The sequence below is a fragment of the Sardina pilchardus genome, chromosome 19 (assembly GCF_963854185.1).
Source record: "Sardina pilchardus chromosome 19, fSarPil1.1, whole genome shotgun sequence".
Classification (NCBI taxonomy): Eukaryota; Metazoa; Chordata; class Actinopteri; order Clupeiformes; family Clupeidae; genus Sardina; species Sardina pilchardus.
The window spans coordinates 11,725,701-11,745,992 of record NC_085012.1 but is presented as its reverse complement, the minus strand read 5'-3'; the positions used below and the strand labels follow the sequence as shown (position 1 = coordinate 11,745,992).

The 20,292-nt window shown below is 45.1% G+C and overlaps 1 protein-coding gene across 2 annotated transcripts in view; it reads right to left on the bottom strand.

Annotated features, from left to right (window-relative positions):
- Nucleotides 1-231: 231 nt before the first annotated feature.
- Nucleotides 232-20,292, bottom strand: part of LOC134065938 (lethal(3)malignant brain tumor-like protein 4) — a 92,655-nt gene continuing 72,594 nt past the window's right edge. For both annotated transcript variants that reach the window (XM_062521064.1, XM_062521063.1), the window contains 3 exons: nucleotides 13,795-13,967; nucleotides 3,141-3,203; nucleotides 232-2,164 (listed from right to left, as the gene is read on the bottom strand). In XM_062521064.1, the coding sequence (XP_062377048.1) occupies nucleotides 2,006-2,164; nucleotides 3,141-3,203; nucleotides 13,795-13,967 (395 nt within the window). In that variant the 3' untranslated portion in view covers nucleotides 232-2,005. The remainder of the gene's footprint in view (nucleotides 2,165-3,140; nucleotides 3,204-13,794; nucleotides 13,968-20,292) is intronic.

The window sequence follows — 20,292 nt, the reverse complement described above, 5'->3', positions numbered from 1 at the left end:
TCCTGAGAGGAAACGGTAAATAACCGTCATTATCTGCCCTCCAGAGGGACTCACGAAAACTCACAAACCCACAGGAATTTTGGGCTGGATTGTTATTTGACGTCATACAACAATTGTGTTGCAGGCCTACAGGAAGATCAAGATATCATCCATTTTTGGTGTGTGAGATTTCAAGTTGAGGCAACAGCACATTTGGTTAGATAACCACACAATCAGGACAATGACAATGACGAGAGTTTCTACAGTTTATTTGGGTTGTGAAGTTGTGATCTGTATGCTTTTGGTTTTACAAAGTGTAAAATCAGTGTAAGAAACAGGGTTTGCAAATATGTACAGAACAGTTTCGTTTGACTCAAGTTGTCGCTGTTATGTTTAACAGAGCTGAGAGGTTGCATTGAGTTATTCCTGTAGGTTTATCCATGCACTAACCAGCAGTCTCGCACAGCACAGCACAGCAGTGAAAAATATATACGCATCAGAAGCACGCGCTTTCAGATGCTCTTCGTTTTGGGATAAAGATGGCCCCAGGAAGGTCAGCAAAATAAAGAGGGAAAACAAAAACTCAAAACAAAAATAAAAGACAGTTTCTGTTTCACATTCCTGATCATTTCATTGGTGTTTGGCTGTCTTTCAGTGACCACATTTACAAGAAAAGCTTTAAGCAAACAAAATAATCTTCTTATATTGTAGTTACACTAATAGTCAAGATTTATAGCAAATATATACCTATATAATTTTATACGTATTATTAATTGTGCATTATAACAAGTTATTAAATAAATCATTACGAAAGTTGCTCTGAAACAGAACAAATATTTTGAGTGGGGGAACCTCGTCTATTGTAATGGAGGCTAGAATGAATGCGGAACTTGCAGTTCACCTTGTTGAATTGCTGAAAGTTGGTCCAGATATACAACAACAGAAACCAAGGATAAATAGGGAATACCATGTACAGTTGGAGATGCTAAAGTCACCACGAACTAGAAGACTGTGAAGAGTCTTGAAGCTACGTTCAATTACCAATGACATGTCAAAACAAAACCTGGGATATATTTGGACAACAACTGAATGCTTTTTTTTTTCGTTTTGTTGATTCTAGCGCGTTCCTAGATTTCTCTAATGTGCAATATATTATAAAATAAATTCTTTCAATTTTAAAACAAATTTTGGCATTTCAAAATTCATAGACATATATTATTATTTTCCTTCAACTGTGCAAAACACCCTTGGGCCTGCACAATAAATAAAGGTGAATCAGTAGGTACAGTGAAATTATACAACATTTATACAAAATAGAATAGAGTCAAATAAGAATAGACAACATAGCGAGCACCTCCCAGATTTTAAGTCAGTAGACGTGATCAAAATATGTACCATTTGCTTTAAGTCCTGCCGGTTATGTGTAGTAGACTGCTTCGGTTTTGAATAGAAATAGCACCTTGTTGACTCCCCAGAAGAAGACCACCCAGCCGATTGCTATAGTACTGTATAGTATTGACTGTACTGTGAGTGTGTATACTTGATTGTCACATGTCCGAACCTCTGAGTTATAATACGAGTACACACGACATGGGTTAGGTTCAGTGTAAAAAGGATGTAGAAAACTGTGTGCGCTGAATGCAGGTGAGTGGATTGACCTGTGCACCTTACAGTCTGTTTGGACGTTTCAAAAAGGCAGATTTTTGGAAACTAAGTCCAAAAAATAATAATAATAATAATAAAGAGAAGAAACACTGGGACCTACAAGTAGAGAATGGTGTTCAGGACAGAGCCTCACGTGGCCAAGTCCTTATTGACTTAAGGTATATAGTACCTGTACACACCAAGGTTGGAGGGGGTCTCGGAATGAAGTCGATCAAAGATACAGTTGATCTATGTGTGTTGTCACAGAAGGAAGGAGGGGCTGGTAATGTAACTAGCTAGTTTTTTTTTTTGTTTGTTTTTTTTGTTGCAGGGGATGGTTTTTGTTTTTGTTTTGTGTCGTTTTCTTTCCCGTGGGGAAACCTCATGTGTTGTTAGCGTCGCTGCTGGTGGACTGGTCGTCCTCGGCGTGCTTGAACATCAGGATGGAGTTGTAGATCTTCAGGGCCGGGCCGAGCTTCACGCTCATGATCTTCACGATGTCCCGCTGGGTCAGGAGCAGGAAGGCTTTACCATCGATTTGCTGGAAGGGGGTTGGGGGTTGGGGGTTGGGGGTTGGAGAGGAGAGGGGGAAGGAGGGTCGAATTAGAGCAGGTTACTTTAGAGCAATGTGCAACTCATTTGAGGCAACGAGGCGGAAAAACCTTGCTGTGCTTGCCCTCAGCAAACTCATCTTTTCCTATCAATGAGCATGGTTTTTGGCTGAAGTCAAAGGCCCATCAGTATATTGAAGTTGCATTTTGGAGGCACTTTGTCTTCTATTGGTTTTCACTGCTTAATTACAGAGCCTTTCTTGTAATTCCGTAGTGAAAAGACTGATGCGTTTTAAAGGAGCCACTTGAACTCGGATCACTCCATTTGTGGAAAATAGAATCCCTGCCTTTGGGAGCCCCATGAAGTGAGGACTGAACACTCTGAATACTGATGAAGACTGGTTACGGTGTTAGACCAGTCTTTGATGACATTTCCTCTCTCCCCATCCAAGAACGATAACTATAACCATACGATAAAAGCGGTCACTCTGACCAACGATAAAAAAAAAGCCTCTCCTCGTGTTAACAAATGTGATGTCGAAAAAGTGATGGGTTCTTTTTATCATTCTCAAAATCGCTCTGAAAGTGATCCCCAACGATATCGTTCTTCATGTCGTCATCGTTATAGTTTATGTGTGAACGTAGTCATTCATATTAACGAGAACGATATTTGTTTCCTCTCGTCCCATCCCCATCTAATACTAACACATGCCACATGTAGCTATTCATATAATGTAGGATCCCTCATCACAAGCCGAAAGGCTCTGGGTAGTAACGTGTAATGAAACTGGCTGACATGTCCAACTCATGACCAACTCTAATCTCATGACAATATTTCACATGGTCATTATTAAGAAGACAACCCCCCTCAACCCCCCCGAAAGTTTTCAATTATTCAGTTAAGTAGCATGTGAATGATTTGACAAAGAATAAAGACCAAAATAAAGACCTCTGGCTACTGCTTACCTCTTCCCTGAACTGCTTGGCCTGTTCAATACAGCCTGGTAGAGAGTGGATGAAGTCAGCGACCTGTAAAGAGTGGGAAAGAGTGTGATGCCTTAGTTGCATATTCCCTTGTGGACGCACACAGACAGACAGCTGCAGACAGCACAGATGCTGCACGTAGCTGTTCATATACTTTATAGTCCACTTGGAGTCCTTCCATGCATGTTAATTCCCTTGTAGAAGTCTCCCCGAAGACACAAAGATGTGAGCGTACACAGACTGCACAGAGCCAATAGTACAACACTGAACCCTGAGTGAGGATGACAGATGAAAGACACATTATGGGTTAAACTGTATCCAGCCGTTTCTCCACAAATACAGTATAAGGCATTGGCACAGGTCCAACATATAGGTATGCTCACTTGCGTAAAAGTAGAACCCCAAAGGGGCACACCTTTGCCTACACAGTTAAGTAACACATATTGTTAGAACTATTGAGAGTACAGGTGGTGACTATTTAGAGCGCTGGTTATTAATATGCCAATTGAATAATACGATCCCAAAACAGAGGAGGGGTGGTTTGACTGAAATGCGTAGTGTTTTTTCCCTGCTCCTAGCTGGCAGGGCAGAGAGAGAGAGAGAGAGAGAGCTGTGTGGGAGTTGTGCAAGGGGGGCCCGTCCCAAACGCCGCCTCTGCCCGTCCACTCACACAGCTCCGGCTTCTGCCTCTGCAGAATGGCACAGCACAGCACAGCGCACGGGGAGAGAGGTGAGCCGCGGAAACAACGAGGGGGGTGAATGTTCTCACAGGAGCCAGCTTTCAGAAAACGGCCATTTATAGAATACAGGAGTGGGCTTTCCAGGGAGGAACACACACACACACACACACACACACACACACACACACACACACACACACACACACACACACACACACACACACACACACACACACACACACACACACACACACACACACACACACACACACACACACACACACACACACACACACACACACACACACACACACACACACACACACACGAAACAGCACCTTCGTGTTAAGGTAGAGCCAGGAGGCAAATGGGTTCAGGTTAAAAATGGAGAGTTATAGCTTTCTAACACACTGCTTTTGAAGCTAAAATCACAGGGTTTGCCAAGGAATTTTCGCTTTGTTTAGCTTGGTTTTTAAAATTACGCAACTATGCAAGGTCCTGCCTATTTAAGGGCAAAGCACCAGACTGAAAAATGAGTAAAACTGACACATGCTGGAATATGGCAACCAGTTAAACCTTTTTACTCAACAGCAATCTGTCAAAAATGACAGCATGATTGTATTAAATATCCCTTCCAACAATTTGAAAAACAAAGATGACATTAATCAGAAATAAAGGCCTCCCACCCCCTTCACACAAGGAAGAGCACTAATAGTATAAAATACCCCCCCCCCCCCCCCCTCTCTCTCTCCAATGCTCTAGGTCATTCTCACGAATAACATTCAGTTCCAGTCCGACATCACTAAGGTCAGAGACCTTGACTGCCAGAGGTAATTCCGCAGCAGCGGCTCGCACACTAGCAGCTACCTGCATAGACTCCAGGCATGGAGGTGCCCAGGATCAATGAATCAATGCAACGCATCACGGGTCTCTGTGCAGCTCTTGACCTCTGGGGCTTCTAAGCCACTGCACTTCCCTCCGTATGGGGGGGGGGGTCGGTGGGGTTTTCATGACTGGTCAGTCTACAGGCTACCAGGAGGTTGGTGGGGAAAAAAAAGGAATGACGTTGGAATAGGTTGTGAAGTCATTCTGGATTGGATCCTGGTTATGGATCTTGGTATTATTGTAGCCTGGGCTAGCATATGTGGTCATTTCGGGCATGTATGGCAATGGAGTCCTTTCACCCAAACCCACGTAGTCAAGTGAAAACAGAGAAGCACATGTTCAGTGATGCGATGAATCCTGAGCGCCGGACACACAACAGCGGCTGGTGACCATGATGAGGCTCGGTCATCACGCTTCTCACCTCTGCTCAACGGGTCAACTCCTCCAAGACCCTCCATGCAGCAACACACGGGTTGGAACCAATCAGATCATTACACAGCACCTCTTCAGGTGAGTCACGTGCTTAGCTAGTACAGAGCAGTGGTAGGGCTACAACATGCATGTGTGAATGTGTGTGTGTGTGTGTGTGTGTGTGTGTGTGTGTATTTGTTTGTGTGTTGCTGTGTGTGTGTGTGTGTGTGTGTGTGTGTGTGTATGTGTATGTGTATGTGTATGTGTGTGTGTGTGTGTGTGTGTTGCTGGTGTGTCTGTATGTGTGTGGGTATGTGTATGCGTGTGTGTGTGTATGTATGTGTGTGTGTGTGTGTGTGTGTGGGTGTGTGTGTTGGGGAAAGATATGGGAAACTCTGAGGTGTATTGCCAGTGGCGTACAGTATGTCAATAATGCAGGGACTCCTGCAATAGGTTCCAATCTCCAACAGAGATCATATACTTACAAATCCTCACACAAGCGCAGTCAGTCATGCTCTGCTGATAAAAAAGAAGCAGTCCTAAGACATGCACCACTGTGGTTGGCCAGTCCTAAGACATGAATCACTGTGATTGGCCAGTCCTAAGACATGCGCCACTGTGATTGACCAGAGACAGGAGGAGGAAGCTCTACACAGTCAGTGAGAGCACACTGAGAATCAGCAATAATGTAGCACTCGGCTACAGTAAAAGAAAACAGCCCCCAACAGAATGGGGGACAACTTGATGAAAAACAAAACACATTAACAACTCAACTCAAATGAAAAAATGACGCCGAATGCTGCGCCAGCTTCCAGCTGGTAGTTTGTAGGGACACTCACTCAATCCAGCTGTGGAAAACTCCAGACAGTAACGTTTTTGCTGTTTCACCTAGCTCGTCAGAATCTCTATGTCAAGAGGAAATGATGACATGCCTTTATCGAGAACATCAGTAATATTGTAGGACTAGGCTGCAGCAGAAGGTAACAGCCCCCCAGAAAGACACCAGGCAATTACAAACCCCACATCAGTTGATCCAGATATGTTGAGAGATCATTTGAGAAGGGAGGAGATGTGGGATATAAGTGCAATACTGTAGGGATGTGTGTGTGTGTGTGGGGGGGGTTGAGACGTGGGACAAGGGCATTACTCTACAGTAGGTGTGTGTGTGTGTGTGTGTGTGGGAGGTGGGGTTTGAGAGGGAGGAAGATAGGAGAGACTCATAGGGAGAGAAATGAGGAGTAGGAGCATCAGTATGTACCGTGTCGTGTCAATAATGCAGGAGAGCATGGCTGCAATAGGCAACCACCACCCCCTCCATACATCCATACTGATCAGACCTGGAGAGCATTACCGCAATAGGTAACCCCCACCCCCACTCAGGGGGGAGGGGGGCTGGGGGGGGTCCGGGGGGGACTGGGAGAGCAGGGAAGCGGACTCACCCCACAGCTCTGGCACGAGGCCAGCGGTTCTCTAAGCACTGTGCTTTAATTGATGCTGCGCTCACCGTATTTGCATGAACCACAGGCTGCCGTACAACCTTGCACGACATGTAGAGCCGGCTGGGGCAAAGGCATGCATATGCAAATGGGACTCTACCTAGTTGAATTAGTGCAGGAGCGTGGTATTTAGCTGGTGCGACTCCATCTTTGGTGGAGGGGAAATTCTTAAGCCTGTGGAGCCAGCTCAAGGAGACGGGTGCCAATTAGAATTCATCCAGCAGTAGCCCAAATCTCTCAAGCATTTAAATCTGCATAACGGAGGGCAGAATCAACACCGAATAATCTGATGACTTGGAGGAATAAAGTCATCTGCGATGTGTACGAGCTAACTAAAATGACTGCATTTTCAGTTTATAAATAATGACTTCAAAATGAATAATAACCTAACTTGTACTCCTCAGGGATGCTTCAACTTACAGAATGCAACACTACTGAGAGTGTTTATTAGCACAGATTTATGAGCTGCAGCTAATACACAAACAAGTAAATAAATGAATAATCAAAGCTATGGGAACACGGGCCCCACCATCACCAAACATCACCACAACCATTACCAAGTGTTAAAACAACATATTTCACCTTCAAACAATGGCTTCAAACTCTGTAGGTAGAGGAATGCCTACTACATCATGTTCCTTTCATATCTGAGCATATTGTATCATGAAATCCCCCCATGCTGAGATGTTCATGAAATTCAAGTTTGCAGCAGCCACAGCAGCAATGTGAAATCCCCAGCTCTCTTGATTCGTTATCCTGTGGGCCAGGTGAGTGAGACTCAAGGCCAGTACAAACAGCTCCAGCAGCCAAAAGCAGATCATATATTAAACATCTAAACCCTCCCTTCCTTCCCCTGCACTTTCTGATCACATGTCTTAGAGATTCTCCCTCAATATCAGAGGGAATGAAGATGCGGTGATGCATTTGAAAAGGGTCGAGGAATGTGAGCGCTGGCTTCCAACAACACACTGATGTGATGTCTGCTGCTCGGAATACAGTATCATCCATCCCATAATCCTCCTCTCCCCCGCAGTCATAAATTCGGGTTCATTTCCCCCCCTCACCCCTGAATGACCCCTCAGAATCCCTGTAGACATTCCTCAGTTCAGATTTAGAGCCAACAACACTCCGATTTGTATTCATTTCACTAAGCTTGTCAGTGTGGCATGTTTGGAAACCCACTTTGCCTCCTACATTTATTCTGGCTGAAGGTGAAAGTGATATGACCAAAAAAATGCAATAAAAATACACCACAACACTAAAGATTTAATCAATAGCACTTGACCTGGTAAAAATCACATTGTGGCTATTTCACTAATCTCTAGGCAAATTCATGGAGTTGGTGCTGTCGGACTGCTGAAATAATGCTTTGCATTAGACTAGCTTTGAATGAGGCAACACAACACTTTGAGTGGCTGGTCTCTGCAGTGCTGTAAGATCCTTTGTTACTTGACTGTAGCTACCGAAAGTGGTGTAAAACAAGAAAATAAGTACTTCGACAATACTTTGACAATATCCAGAAGATTGTTTTGTGATTTAGAATGTTTGTCTGACAGTGAGGGGGTACAGTATTCTAGAATTCCGTGGCAGTTAGAGCGTTAATGTAGCTGTATGAAGGCAGTAGGATACCTATGTGCTTTTTTTCCCACCGAGTTCTGCTTAAAATACATCATACATAGACAAGAATAGACAACATGACTAAAACGTGTGGACAGCTTTCAGTTCTACTCGTCTGCCACCCAGGATGGTCATAATCATTTCTTTTTTCACTAGCTCAATGAAAGGCACTTACAGGAGCCATAATAAGCACTGGTTCAATATAGATTAACTAGTTTTCCCAGACACTGGCTGTGTAAACATTATATCGCTCTTCCAGGAACTGATTTAATCACAGCAGCATACAATACATTAATAAAGTACAGTGTTACGGTGCTTGCTCAGACCTGGACAAACTGATCGTGTTTGCATGAACTTCAGGCGAATAGAACCCGGCGTGAGAACACAGCGTTGCTCTAATCTATAGCCGATGTTTACCCAGAGAAGCTGGCAGCTGGCGAGGTGGGTGTTTTTTGAGCACTTTGTAACACTCAGTTTTGGCTTAAGTCTTTTTCCTCGCAGGCACAAATCACTTCCTCTGTTCTGTCATAACTAAAAAACACTTGTGCCGTGACATTTCCCTCTCTCGGTATTCTCGACAGCCGAGCGAAAGCTCTTAAACCCACAGCCAATCAAACGCCAACGAGCCACGTGTCTTGCTGGTTGTGAGAGCTCCTCTCGGCCTCTGGTGTGGCCTTGTGCTGTGCTGTGTTGTGTTGTGCTGATCAGTATGGGTCCTGGTGTGGCATTGTGTTGTGCTGTGTTGTGTTGTGTTGTGCTGTGCTGTGCTGTGCTGTGCTGATCAGTATGGGTCCTGGTGTGGCCTTGTGTTGTGTTGTACTGTGCTGTGCTGTGTTGTGCTGATCAGTATGGGTCCTGGTGTGGCCTTGTGTTGTGCTGTGCTGTGTTGTGCTGATCAGTATGGGTCCTGGTGTGGCCTTGTGTTGTGCTGTGTTGTGTTGTGCTGATCAGTATGGGTCCTGGTGTGGCCTTGTGTTGTGTTGTGCTGTGTTGTGCTGATCAGTATGGGTCCTGGTGTGGCCTTGTGTTGTGCTGTGCTGTGTTGTGTTGTGTTGTGTTGTGCTGATCAGTATGGGTCCTGGTGTGGCCTTGTGTTGTGCTGTGTTGTGCTGTGCTGTGTTGTGCTGATCAGTATGGGTCCTGGTGTGGCCTTGTGTTGTGTTGTACTGTGCTGTGCTGTCTTGTGCTGATCAGTATGGGTCCTGGGGCCTATTGCACAAAACTAGGATAAGGGATTAACCCGGGATATCTTGGTTATCCTGGCTCAATTTATCCGTGATCCAGTTGCACAAAAGCGGGATAGGGGGCAGCAGGATATGTTATGGTATAAGTTACCATGGCGATTTATTCTGTGGAGCTAGCCTGCTCCTGATCAGGCTCACAGCCAAGATAAGTTGATTCTAATGGTAATTACATTATCTGATTGGTTCAGCTAGCTGTCATTCAAATGAGACCTCCACGTGATTTTTTTTAAAGAGCTGTAGATTCCATTTATATATTATTTGCAACAAGCATTTACTCGCAAAACACAGCAGAATGTCTGCCTAATACCATATGGATGTCATTTAAATTATGGTGGCCTTATAATTAATAACATAGCCTACTCGTTGTTTGCTTCTTTTTTGACAGATGTTTGATGAATAGGCTGCTGTAGTAGTTGATTGGAAGTGGAGGGGACATTTTTCGAAGGTGTTTTGAACTAATTCGGCTTTTAAGACAAATTAAGATACTTTGTGCATCTTTGCGGTGGCAAAGCGCTTCCTAATGACGTTGCGTGCCGAGACAAGGAAGCTCTCACACACGTGGGTGCATACGTAAATTTGCATTCAGTTGATCTGCCACACCTACTCCCGCTATGTAACAGAAATAATCATGATCCCCCATCCAAAAAACTAAAACTTTACCTCGTTGTTAGTCTATATCAAAAGCGGTTGTTTACTTTGTGTGCAAGACGCTATTTTTCGCGTCTTTTTTATTCCAACCGCGAGTTATTGGGGGAGAAACGAGAATGCGCACATACACCGAATAACTTACACCTGGCTTGATGAATCCGTGTCTGCTCATCCTGGATTGGTCTTTGTGCAACCAATTCAGCCGGTATGCTCTTGTTTAGGATTCAGTGATCGCGGCTCAGTAACTTATCCCGGATGTCTTAATTCTGCTTTTGTGCAACGGGCCCCTGGTGTGGCCTTGTGTTGTGCTGTGCTGTGTTGTGCTGATCAGTATGGGTCCTGGTGTGGCCTTGTGTTGTGCTGTGTTGTGTTGTGCTGATCAGTATGGGTCCTGGTGTGGCCTTGTGTTGTGTTGTGCTGTGTTGTGCTGATCAGTATGGGTCCTGGTGTGGCCTTGTGTTGTGCTGTGCTGTGTTGTGTTGTGTTGTGTTGTGCTGATCAGTATGGGTCCTGGTGTGGCCTTGTGTTGTGCTGTGCTGTGTTGTGCTGATCAGTATGGGTCCTGGTGTGGCCTTGTGTTGTGTTGTGCTGTGCTGTGTTGTGCTGATCAGTATGGGTCCTGGTGTGGCCTTGTGTTGTGCTGTGTTGTGCTGTGTTGTGCTGATCAGTATGGGTCCTGGTGTGGCCTTGTGTTGTGCTGTGTTGTGCTGATCAGTATGGGTCCTGGTGTGGCCTTGTGTTGTGCTGTGTTGTGTTGTGCTGTGCTGATCAGTATGGGTCCTGGGCCCTTGGCCCTAATCGGTGGCATGATTGGACATTACTCCAGACAGCGTGAGAGCCTGTTTTTCTGAGTGCTTTCTCCTTGTCATGCTGGAGGGGTGGGGGTGGTGGTGTGTGTATGTGTGTGTATGTGTGTGTGTGTGTGTGTGGGGAGGACGGTGGTGGATGAAGAGCACGGAGCCGAATAATCCCTTCGCCTCATCAATCGCCGTCACCCGGCAACGAAGCGGGCGGCTGGTGATGCCGCCACGGCGGGATTAAAAGAGGTGTTTAAGGAGGCGGGCGGGGCAGGGGCCGGTGGGGGGGGGGGGGGGGTTTGAATGTAAATGGCTGAGTAAATGGCTTCGATGAGAGCGGGTCTTGAGAGACGCTATGACATTTCCGATGAATCTTTTCCTGCTGGGGTGAAAGGAGCGAGAGGAAACAGCAAGGACCTTCTCTTTCAAGTTTGATCAGCGGTGAGCATTAACAATTCAATCGGAGCCAGCAAGCTGCTAGTGAACACTCATCTGGGTGCAATGAAACGCCTCTCTTTGGGGGCATATTCAGCATACCGATAGGATTAATAAACGGCAGTGAATTGCTACAAATGCTTTTTCAGACTTACTGTTGGAATAATACCTCTTTGGGCAGCCAAGAACGTTTCAAGGACATGATTTCTTTCTTCGAGATACTTCTATAATGTAGACTTTTAGGATGAGGGCCAAGCTCACTCCCCTCCCTCTGTCTCTCGCTCTCAGACATATGCTCGAACAAACTCCTCGTCTCGGTCCAACGTCATAACCATCTTGCCAAACGTTTCGTCTTAAAATATGATAAGAATACTTCACTTGCCGTTCCTTTACAACGTCATTAGGAAGGCCAAGAATACATCATGAAACATGAGGTCATATGCTATAAAGCTACCCAAGCTCATGCACAACTCACTTTTTGTTTACGTTAGTAATTTAATCCACCTTTTCTCCAACAAACACATCGACTGGTGAGACCTGTTTACGGTCTCCCTCTCATTCAGCTGGAGGAGGAGGAGAGCGCAGCGTTTACAAGCCCCAGTGTGCTTACTGACCGACAGCGGGGTCAGAGTGTCTTACATCCCGTAACTATGGCAATGCTCGAGTGAGGCAGCACAGTCTGAGGCTAAAGGGCCACCATCAGCAGTGAGGTGGAAATGAAGAGGGGAGAGGGGGGGGAGGGGGGGAGAGAGAGAGAGAGAGAGAGAGAGAGAGAAAGGAAAGGGAGAGCGAAAGGAAGGGAGAATGGGCAACAGTCAACCTGTAACCCCCTCATCAAAGCAAAAAAAATAAAGCTTCCTTGATACAGAGAGACAGACACACACAGATGTGCATGACTGCACATAAACACACACACACACACACACACACACACACACACACACACACACACACACACACACACAGACACACAGACACACAGACACACAGACACACAGACACACACACACCCCGACACAAACACACACCGACACACACACACACACACCGACACACACACACACACACACACCTTTAACCACAAGCTTAGCTGCTTCAGAACATCATGTTCGGTACACTGCCAATTCCTATTTGAGCAGCCGCATTCATGTGCATGATGGCGGGACGGATTTTATGAAGAAAAATTGATTCAGTTAAACCGCTCCTCTAGAGACCGATAGGAAAACAATGGGCCAATCTATAGCAACTCACTGCAGCATGCTTACTCATAAGCCAAATGAGTCACACACATAAACCTGACTTAAGTGTAGACGCGTAAAACATAGTTATAGCGTTCAGCCGAGGTACTCCGTTAAGTAAAACTCAACACGTCTTCCCTTGACATTAACCACACCCCTCTAACGTTACCCGTCACAGTCAGAAATTACAGCAATTAAACATCATTGAGCTGAAGAACAAAAAAATATTTATAGAAAATAGTAAACAAATAGCTGCAAAGAGACACGGCCATTATAACTTAATGACAGCTAATTAGCCACTCATTTGTAGCCATCAAACATCCCGTCCCATAAAAAAAGTGGTCTCTGAGCCACACTGTAAGCTTTAGGGCAGTGATTATGAAGTAATGAGCGATACCGAACCATACTTACATGACTGAACTTGAAAGATGCCTCACCACCCAGTCATTACAGCACAATGTATGCTAACGATCGGATTGCTGAGAAAGCTGTGTGGAGCTACACGAGTAGCATTCATTAAGGTGTCTTTTTATTGGGGCGACATGAGTAATCCCTAATCTAATCATCTTTTACAACCGTGGTTTAACGGATAGCAGAAGGGATAGAACCTGCGCTTGGCACTGTGTGTGTGCACTTGGCATTGGCACAGATTTGGGACAATCACTGAGCAGCAACCCATTGCATTATTGTAGTAACAAGAGGTGGGTGATAGACAGAATACTACAAGCCATTGTAGTATTTGTGATACCAAGAGATGGACTACAGTCATTTCCTGTGTATATAGCCGCATTGTGTATAAGCTGCAGTACAGTGTTTTATGCAAATTAAAAAACAAACAAAACAAAAACAAAATCATATTAATACCATACTAACTTCCCCATGTGTATTAACCATAGCTGAATTGTGCTAAATCAATGTATAAGAAGCGGCTAATAGTTGGGAAATTACAGTAGAGACAGAAGAAGAACTGTACACTTAACTCAAGTATTGTGTTCTGAATTGAGGGTCACTGATCTAAGCTAAGGGGTCAGTTAACTGAAATGCACTGTTCTGAATAATGCACATGTTGCTGCATGATTGATAAGAGCGTCATTTAACAGAAAGAGAAGTGAAATGAGATATTTTGATGCTCTGGTTCTGTGTTCTAGGTCAGGGTTCTTGGGTTCTAAGTTGCGGGTTCCTCACCTCGTCTACGGTCCAGTGGGCGACGAGGCTGGCCTGCACACCTGCGACCCCGGGCAGTAGCTTACAGTGCTGCTCCCAGCACAGCGGCAGGTCCCGGCTGGGGTGCGCCGACATCGCAGACAGGAATACCGACTGGTGGAGGGCCTGCTGAAGACTGTCCACATTACGCTCCCCTAGAGAGAGAGAGAGAGAGAGAGAAAGAGAAAGAGAGACAGAAAGAGAGAGAGAAAATATATTTTTATATTTAAAAAAATGACTTCATTAAAATCATTAAAAAACCTACTGAAAACATACATAGACGTTACTAATCCCTCAGTTCCACCAGTTGCTTTTTTGATTTGACATTTTCAGAAGCGTCCTAGAAACGACCTCCATGAAAAATAGAGTTGGTAGGTGTTTGATGCAACGCATATCATGGAGATACAGCTTCTGTGACACTTCTCAAACGTGCCGCCGACGCAACTGCTGGGAAAAGGAACATTAACTATAGTGTCAGTTCCGTGGATACGCAGTGCAGACAGGAATTACTCCTTTCATCACATCTTTTTAAAAACAAAAAAATAAAAGAAATAAATTCAATAAGAACGCATTCACAAAAGGAAGGACGAAAGACAAGAGACAAATGGAAAGAAGGCAATGTGAGAGAAATGACAGATCACTTAGAGAGATAGAGGGATAGAGTGATAGAGTGAAAGATAAAGAGAAGATGAAAGAGCTGCAGAAAGACAGGCAGATGCTAAGAAAGACAGATAAAGTAAACGAGAGCGGGAGGTTGGGAGCGGAGGAGGGAGAGAGACAAAAATATCAAATTCATTCAGCTGAATGCACAAATGCTGCATATTAAGCTGTGTCTTTATACACTGGTGTCCATAACCAAACACCATGTTCTGGTAGATGATATTATACAGCATTTTGATTTGAGGAAGCGCATTGCCTATCACAGAAAACACATTACAAGAAGGACAATGGGTAGCCAAGAGGCTGAGAGAGCACAGAAGCAATAAAACCATGGGGTTCACTGTCACTATCACACACACACGCACACACTCACACACTTGCACTCTCACACACACACACTTGCACTCACACACACACACACACACACACACACACACACACACACACACACACACACACACACACACCTCCTATGAGTACAGCTGTGTGGAATACCAGGCTCTGCTAATTAAAAAAGGCTTGATAGACAGACAGACATTCATGGCCATGCACTGCTGGGAACTAAATGAGGAAATGGAGGGGCACTTTGGTTAGCTTCATAATAGTACTAACACCTCCCTCCCCTACACAGCTAGACACTGAGAGAAGATTATAACCCCAACACAAAACCCCCACACTGAGAGAATATATAACGACCTCCACACAAAAGCCCCACACTGTATTAATCCTGCTAGACATAGCGGCGGATAGCGGGAGGTAAAGGTAGCGGCTGAGTTAGCGGCTGAGTTAGCGGCGGAGTTAGCGGCGGAGTTAGCGGCGGAGTTAGCGGCGGAGAGCCTTTAGGAAGCCTGGCTACTGTAATACGACATCACTGGAACCTGCTAGCACCGCGGCTCTGGGTTAAACCCACAGGGATGGAGCAGGAAGGAACAAAGGGTGGGAAAAGCGAGAGGGAGAAGAAAGAAAAGAAGGGAAGAGACAAGCGTGCTTAATAGAGAACAACAATCATTGTGTCAGTTCTCTTTGCAGGGATGGGGATTGAGTCTGAGATTGGATTAACTGATAAGTTATTTATTGGATTCATTGGTGATGAGCATCTGAGAGATGTCTTTGTGAAAACAGAGAGCCAAGCTTAACCGAGAGAACCGAGATGAATGGCGGCAATTACAATTAGTTTTACGACGCGTCTCGTTAAACTTTGGGATTAAATGATCTCATGGGAGGCTTATGTAGGATGAGAAGGAAAGTGCTGATTCACTTCACCTGCCAGTCTGCAGATGACAAAACTATTCCGCATAACGTCACAACATCTTCTGTATCACAGAGTCTGTGCAACCTTCTTAAAAAAAAGATGAGGAAAAATCTTTGCTTTGTTTTGGGTATACCGGTAATCAGAAATACTTTTTGAATACCAAAAAAGACAGATAGTTCCCTTGGAAGTTCCTCTTAAGCACAGTGACCATACAGGCCCTAAATAAAGCTCAGTCTGTATTTTTTTGAACACAAACAAAGACAAGACACTTCCCTAGAATATTCCCTCCTACTGTATTATGGAGTCATTTAGAAACTCTTAGTGGAACTGGAGGAGTTCCTTCTGTCTAAGCACAGTGACCATACGGGCTCTTAATGAAGCTGAGCAGTGGAGCTCTGCAGTCCTCAAGAGTGCTGGCTCTGCTGAATCCTCGTCTTAGCTCTCCCTGGTTCCATATTTACCTCCACAAGCCCACAGGGTGGAAGGGGGGGGGGGGGGGGGGGGGGGGCAGCGAGACAGGCTGGGCTGGGCTGGGCAGCTACTGAAGAGACAGGCTCTGCTCTATCCGCCCGTCATGAACGCCAGCCTGTGCCAACCGAGCCACATGAGAGACGATGGCGGCCCCTTTCAATAGCCATCACGTCACACGCGTTCACCGTGAACATGACATTATGCACGTGCACCTCAGAGAGAGAGAGAGAGAGAGAGAGAGAGAGAGAGGGAGAGAGAGAGAGGGGGAGAGAGAGAGAGAGAGAGAGAGAGAGAGAGGGAGGGAGAGGGCTGTGCATAAACAGAATGCCTGTTTTCCTCCTCTCTCGTAAAACACACACACACACACACACTCTGACGCAGTAATGTAGTCAGCGGGGAAAATGCCACTGACCTCTTCACAGGGGATTATCAGAGCATGAAGGCTCAGCTGAATCCACATGCAACGGGATCCTACAACAGAGCGCCTTGAGACGCACAGATCTCCATCAAACAAAAATCCCATCCAGAGCAGTTGGATCATGTAATGCCTTGGAGGTGTGACTGGGTGAGTGTTTGGGTGAGTGTTTGTGTGTGTGTGTGAGTGTGTGTATTTCCATGCATCGCTTGCAACGCCCCTGGCATAAAAAGGAAAAAAAAAGAAAAAGAAAACATTGCGTTGTTATTTTGCTCCCCAGCTCTGTAAATCCTGGGTGGGAGTGTGTTGACGATAATCAGAGATGTTCTAAATTATGCTAATCTGGCCCAGCATGGCAGGGCTTCCCAGCATGTGGCGGCGGCGCTGACAAAAGCAGCAGCATCTCAACTACAGCTGAGACAGGGTGGCGCGCACACACAAACACACATACACACATACACACGCGCACACGCACACACACACGCAAAAACTTGCAATACACACATTCTAATGAAGGCTCGCTCAGTGAAGTCACTTCCTGCTGACTGCAGCATTTCTAGAGAGAAAGGAGGAGAGAGAGAGAAATAGAGAGAGAGAGTTCTTGAACACTGTCACCTCTTTTCTCCTCTCCCATCCAACTTTTCTTTCCGTCTTTCTTCATTTCCCTGCTTCCACCCCTCTACTGCGGAGCATTCTTTGTCCATCTCTCTATCCCTTGCTCCCCCTTCTCACTCACTCTAACTACCTATTTACTCTCTACGCTGCTCATTTGTTATGAGGCAAAAAAAAACATGTTTGAGGCCTTTTCCCAGATCATTAGTCTCAGTGCATAAACACACACTACAGAGCGAAACACCACAACACCACCTGTCACCTGTTTGAGACAGCAGCGCAGCACGTTTGAGAGGCTTCTCACACTTCACCCAGAGACCTTCCAAAGGAGCATAGCACCGCCAGTCAGAGGGGCAGAGTAGATTTGTGCCAGTCTTACAGCTGTCCAATTCCACTGGGAACCTTTCACCAGGTTTTCTGGGCAACAACATCAACAAACGTTACTACTGTGTGAACATTCTTATGGCCCAAATGGAACTTCTGGCAGACTTCTGCAAACAATTGATAACGACACACAGTCCTCCTAGACAGTATTTCTACAAGCAAAGTAAATAACAAGTAAATCATGTTCGCTATTTAGCTCCAGCTATGTCTCGCCAGTATTATTTACAGTCACTATTCAAAGAAAAAGAACACCGTCTGATGAAATATTCTACAGAAAAGTTGTTGTTGTGGTTGAAAATGAGGATGCATTTTTTCATTTTCTTTCCCATAGCCTATTCCAGAAAAACACAAGGCAATGGCACCAGCAAATGGTGCGAGGGAAATACCACGAGACATGACGAGTTCAGGTGGCCGTTATGAATCACGGCTCATTACATTCTAGCTCGTATAGTGATGGAGAGCAACTGATCAATCTGCCCACTTGTTCCCAGCCAAACGGAGCGAATGACAACATTAAGTGACAAATGAAAACATTTGACTGCAGTCTGAGCATTCGGCAAAGCACAACATGGCAGGGGAAACAGGTGGCCCCGTATGACCGCATGGAATCAAGCCATGGCTGCTTGAGTCAAACGACCAAAACGGCCAACAGCAGATGTTCAATAAGGGTGTGTGCGTGTGTGTGTGTGTGCGTGTGTGTGTGTGTGTGTGTGTGTGTGTGCAGAGGATAAAACAATATAAGAGAAAGAGATACTATAGATGAAAAGAAAACAGATGGAGGAGGAAACATGGGGTGACTAAGAGAAAAAAGAGAGTGAGAGAAAGTAGCAAACAGAGAGAGAGAGAGAGAGAGAGAGAGAGAGAGAGAGAGAGAGAGAGAGACTGGGAGACAGATAGACACCGAGGAGACAGAGAGAGAACAAATACAGAGAGAGATCAAGAGAGAGAGGAGAAGGGAGGGAGTGAGAGAGAGAAAGAAAAAAAAGACAAAGGGAGAGAGAGAGAGAAAAGAAGAGAAAGGGAAAGCAAGAGGGAGAGAGAGTGAGGGAGAGAGCGAGAGAGAGAGAGAGAGAAAGAAAGAGAGAGGCTAAACGTTGTTCTCTTGTGTTGTCTCCCTGCTGGGGGCTGGCGGGGGGCAGGCTCATATATATTACCAGAGAGCAGAGCAGAATCTCAACCAGGCTGGAGTTTGGAGATGTGCCAGCCCTCAGCCTGGACACACCAGCCGCAGGGAATTGGACTCGGAGGTGCGTCAATTGTAAGGTAAACCAGCAGGTAAAAAGGTGAGTGGGATGTTTGCAGACACTTTTATCCTATATAACACACTGTATACGCTTATTGCATTTTATAGTCTATATGAATGGAAATGTTTGGCTGCGCCTGTGTGTGTGTGTGTGTGTGTGTGTGTGTGTGTGTATCAGAGTTTGAAGTGTATGGGTTGGATAAAGCAGCGGTGTGTGTGTGTGTGTATCAGAGTTTGAAGTGTATGGGTTGGATAAAGCAGCGGTGTAAAGTGGTCATGGTGTCGCTCGCGTGTGTATGTGTGTGTGTGAGTGTGTATCAGGGTTTGAAGTGTACAGGACTTTGGGTCAAGCAGTGGTGTAAAGTGGTCGTGGTGTCTCTCCCCGAGGAACAAGAAAGGGGGCTGAGCCATGACAAAATCCAGAGAAGAACAAAGAGCCACACTCAAAACACACACGTACACGCACACACACACACACACACACACACACACACACACACACACACACTCCTGAGAGTACAGGGAGAGAAGTAGGCCACAAGTTCAGGTACTCTCTCACTCTCTCTAGAAAAGACAGACAGAAAGAAAGAAAGACAGTGAAGAGCACACAGAAAAAGAAATGAAGAAGAAAGAAGACACAAAGAGAGAGAACTAAGGAAAGAAGAGAGCGAAAACACGAAATAAGACAGCATAAAAAAAACAAACGGACACAAAGAGACCATTGCTCTGTAAAATATTGTCCAGAACCTATGGTGTGGCTGTAAGACACATGCCAGAAGTGGCAGCTCTCACCTATGGAAAGCCAGCTGGCCTCGTTTATAGTAAGAGTGCTTTGCAGTCTTTGTGACGAGACACACAGAGACAAAAGCAGAAGCCTTCCTCGCAGAAACCCTTTGAAACATTCAGGTACGCCCGGCGGGTGGGATGCGAGTGTTTTTCTAAGAACACAGCAGCCAGTCACGAGGAAGGAATCCACCCTCTGCTCTTCTTCGCCATTCTGGCTTCTGACTAACAAATAAAGCGTAGACGTTTCTCACAACATCTAGATCTCGCTCTCCTGTGAAAACGCATACTACAGGTGCCATGTCAAATGCATACAGTATGCCAGGATTACATTTCAGAAAATACAAGCAAGTGGGAAAAAAACTCCTTGATGAAACCATCACATCCTTTTGAGGTGTGAGTACACTGAATACATGCAAGTGATATACTGTACAGTGCCCTCCATAAATATTTGAACTCATGCTAAAGTTGACTATAGAGGAATATAAAATCATCTTTTGGAAATTGAAAATAAAAATCTGCCAGCCTCTATGGGAATTTAATACATAGGGTTAACATAGGGGTTCCAATACTTATATTTTAAGGAAAACATTTATTTATTTATCTTTCACAAAGAAAATGTATGTCCATAAAGGTTGGATATTTTTATTACTTAAAGGG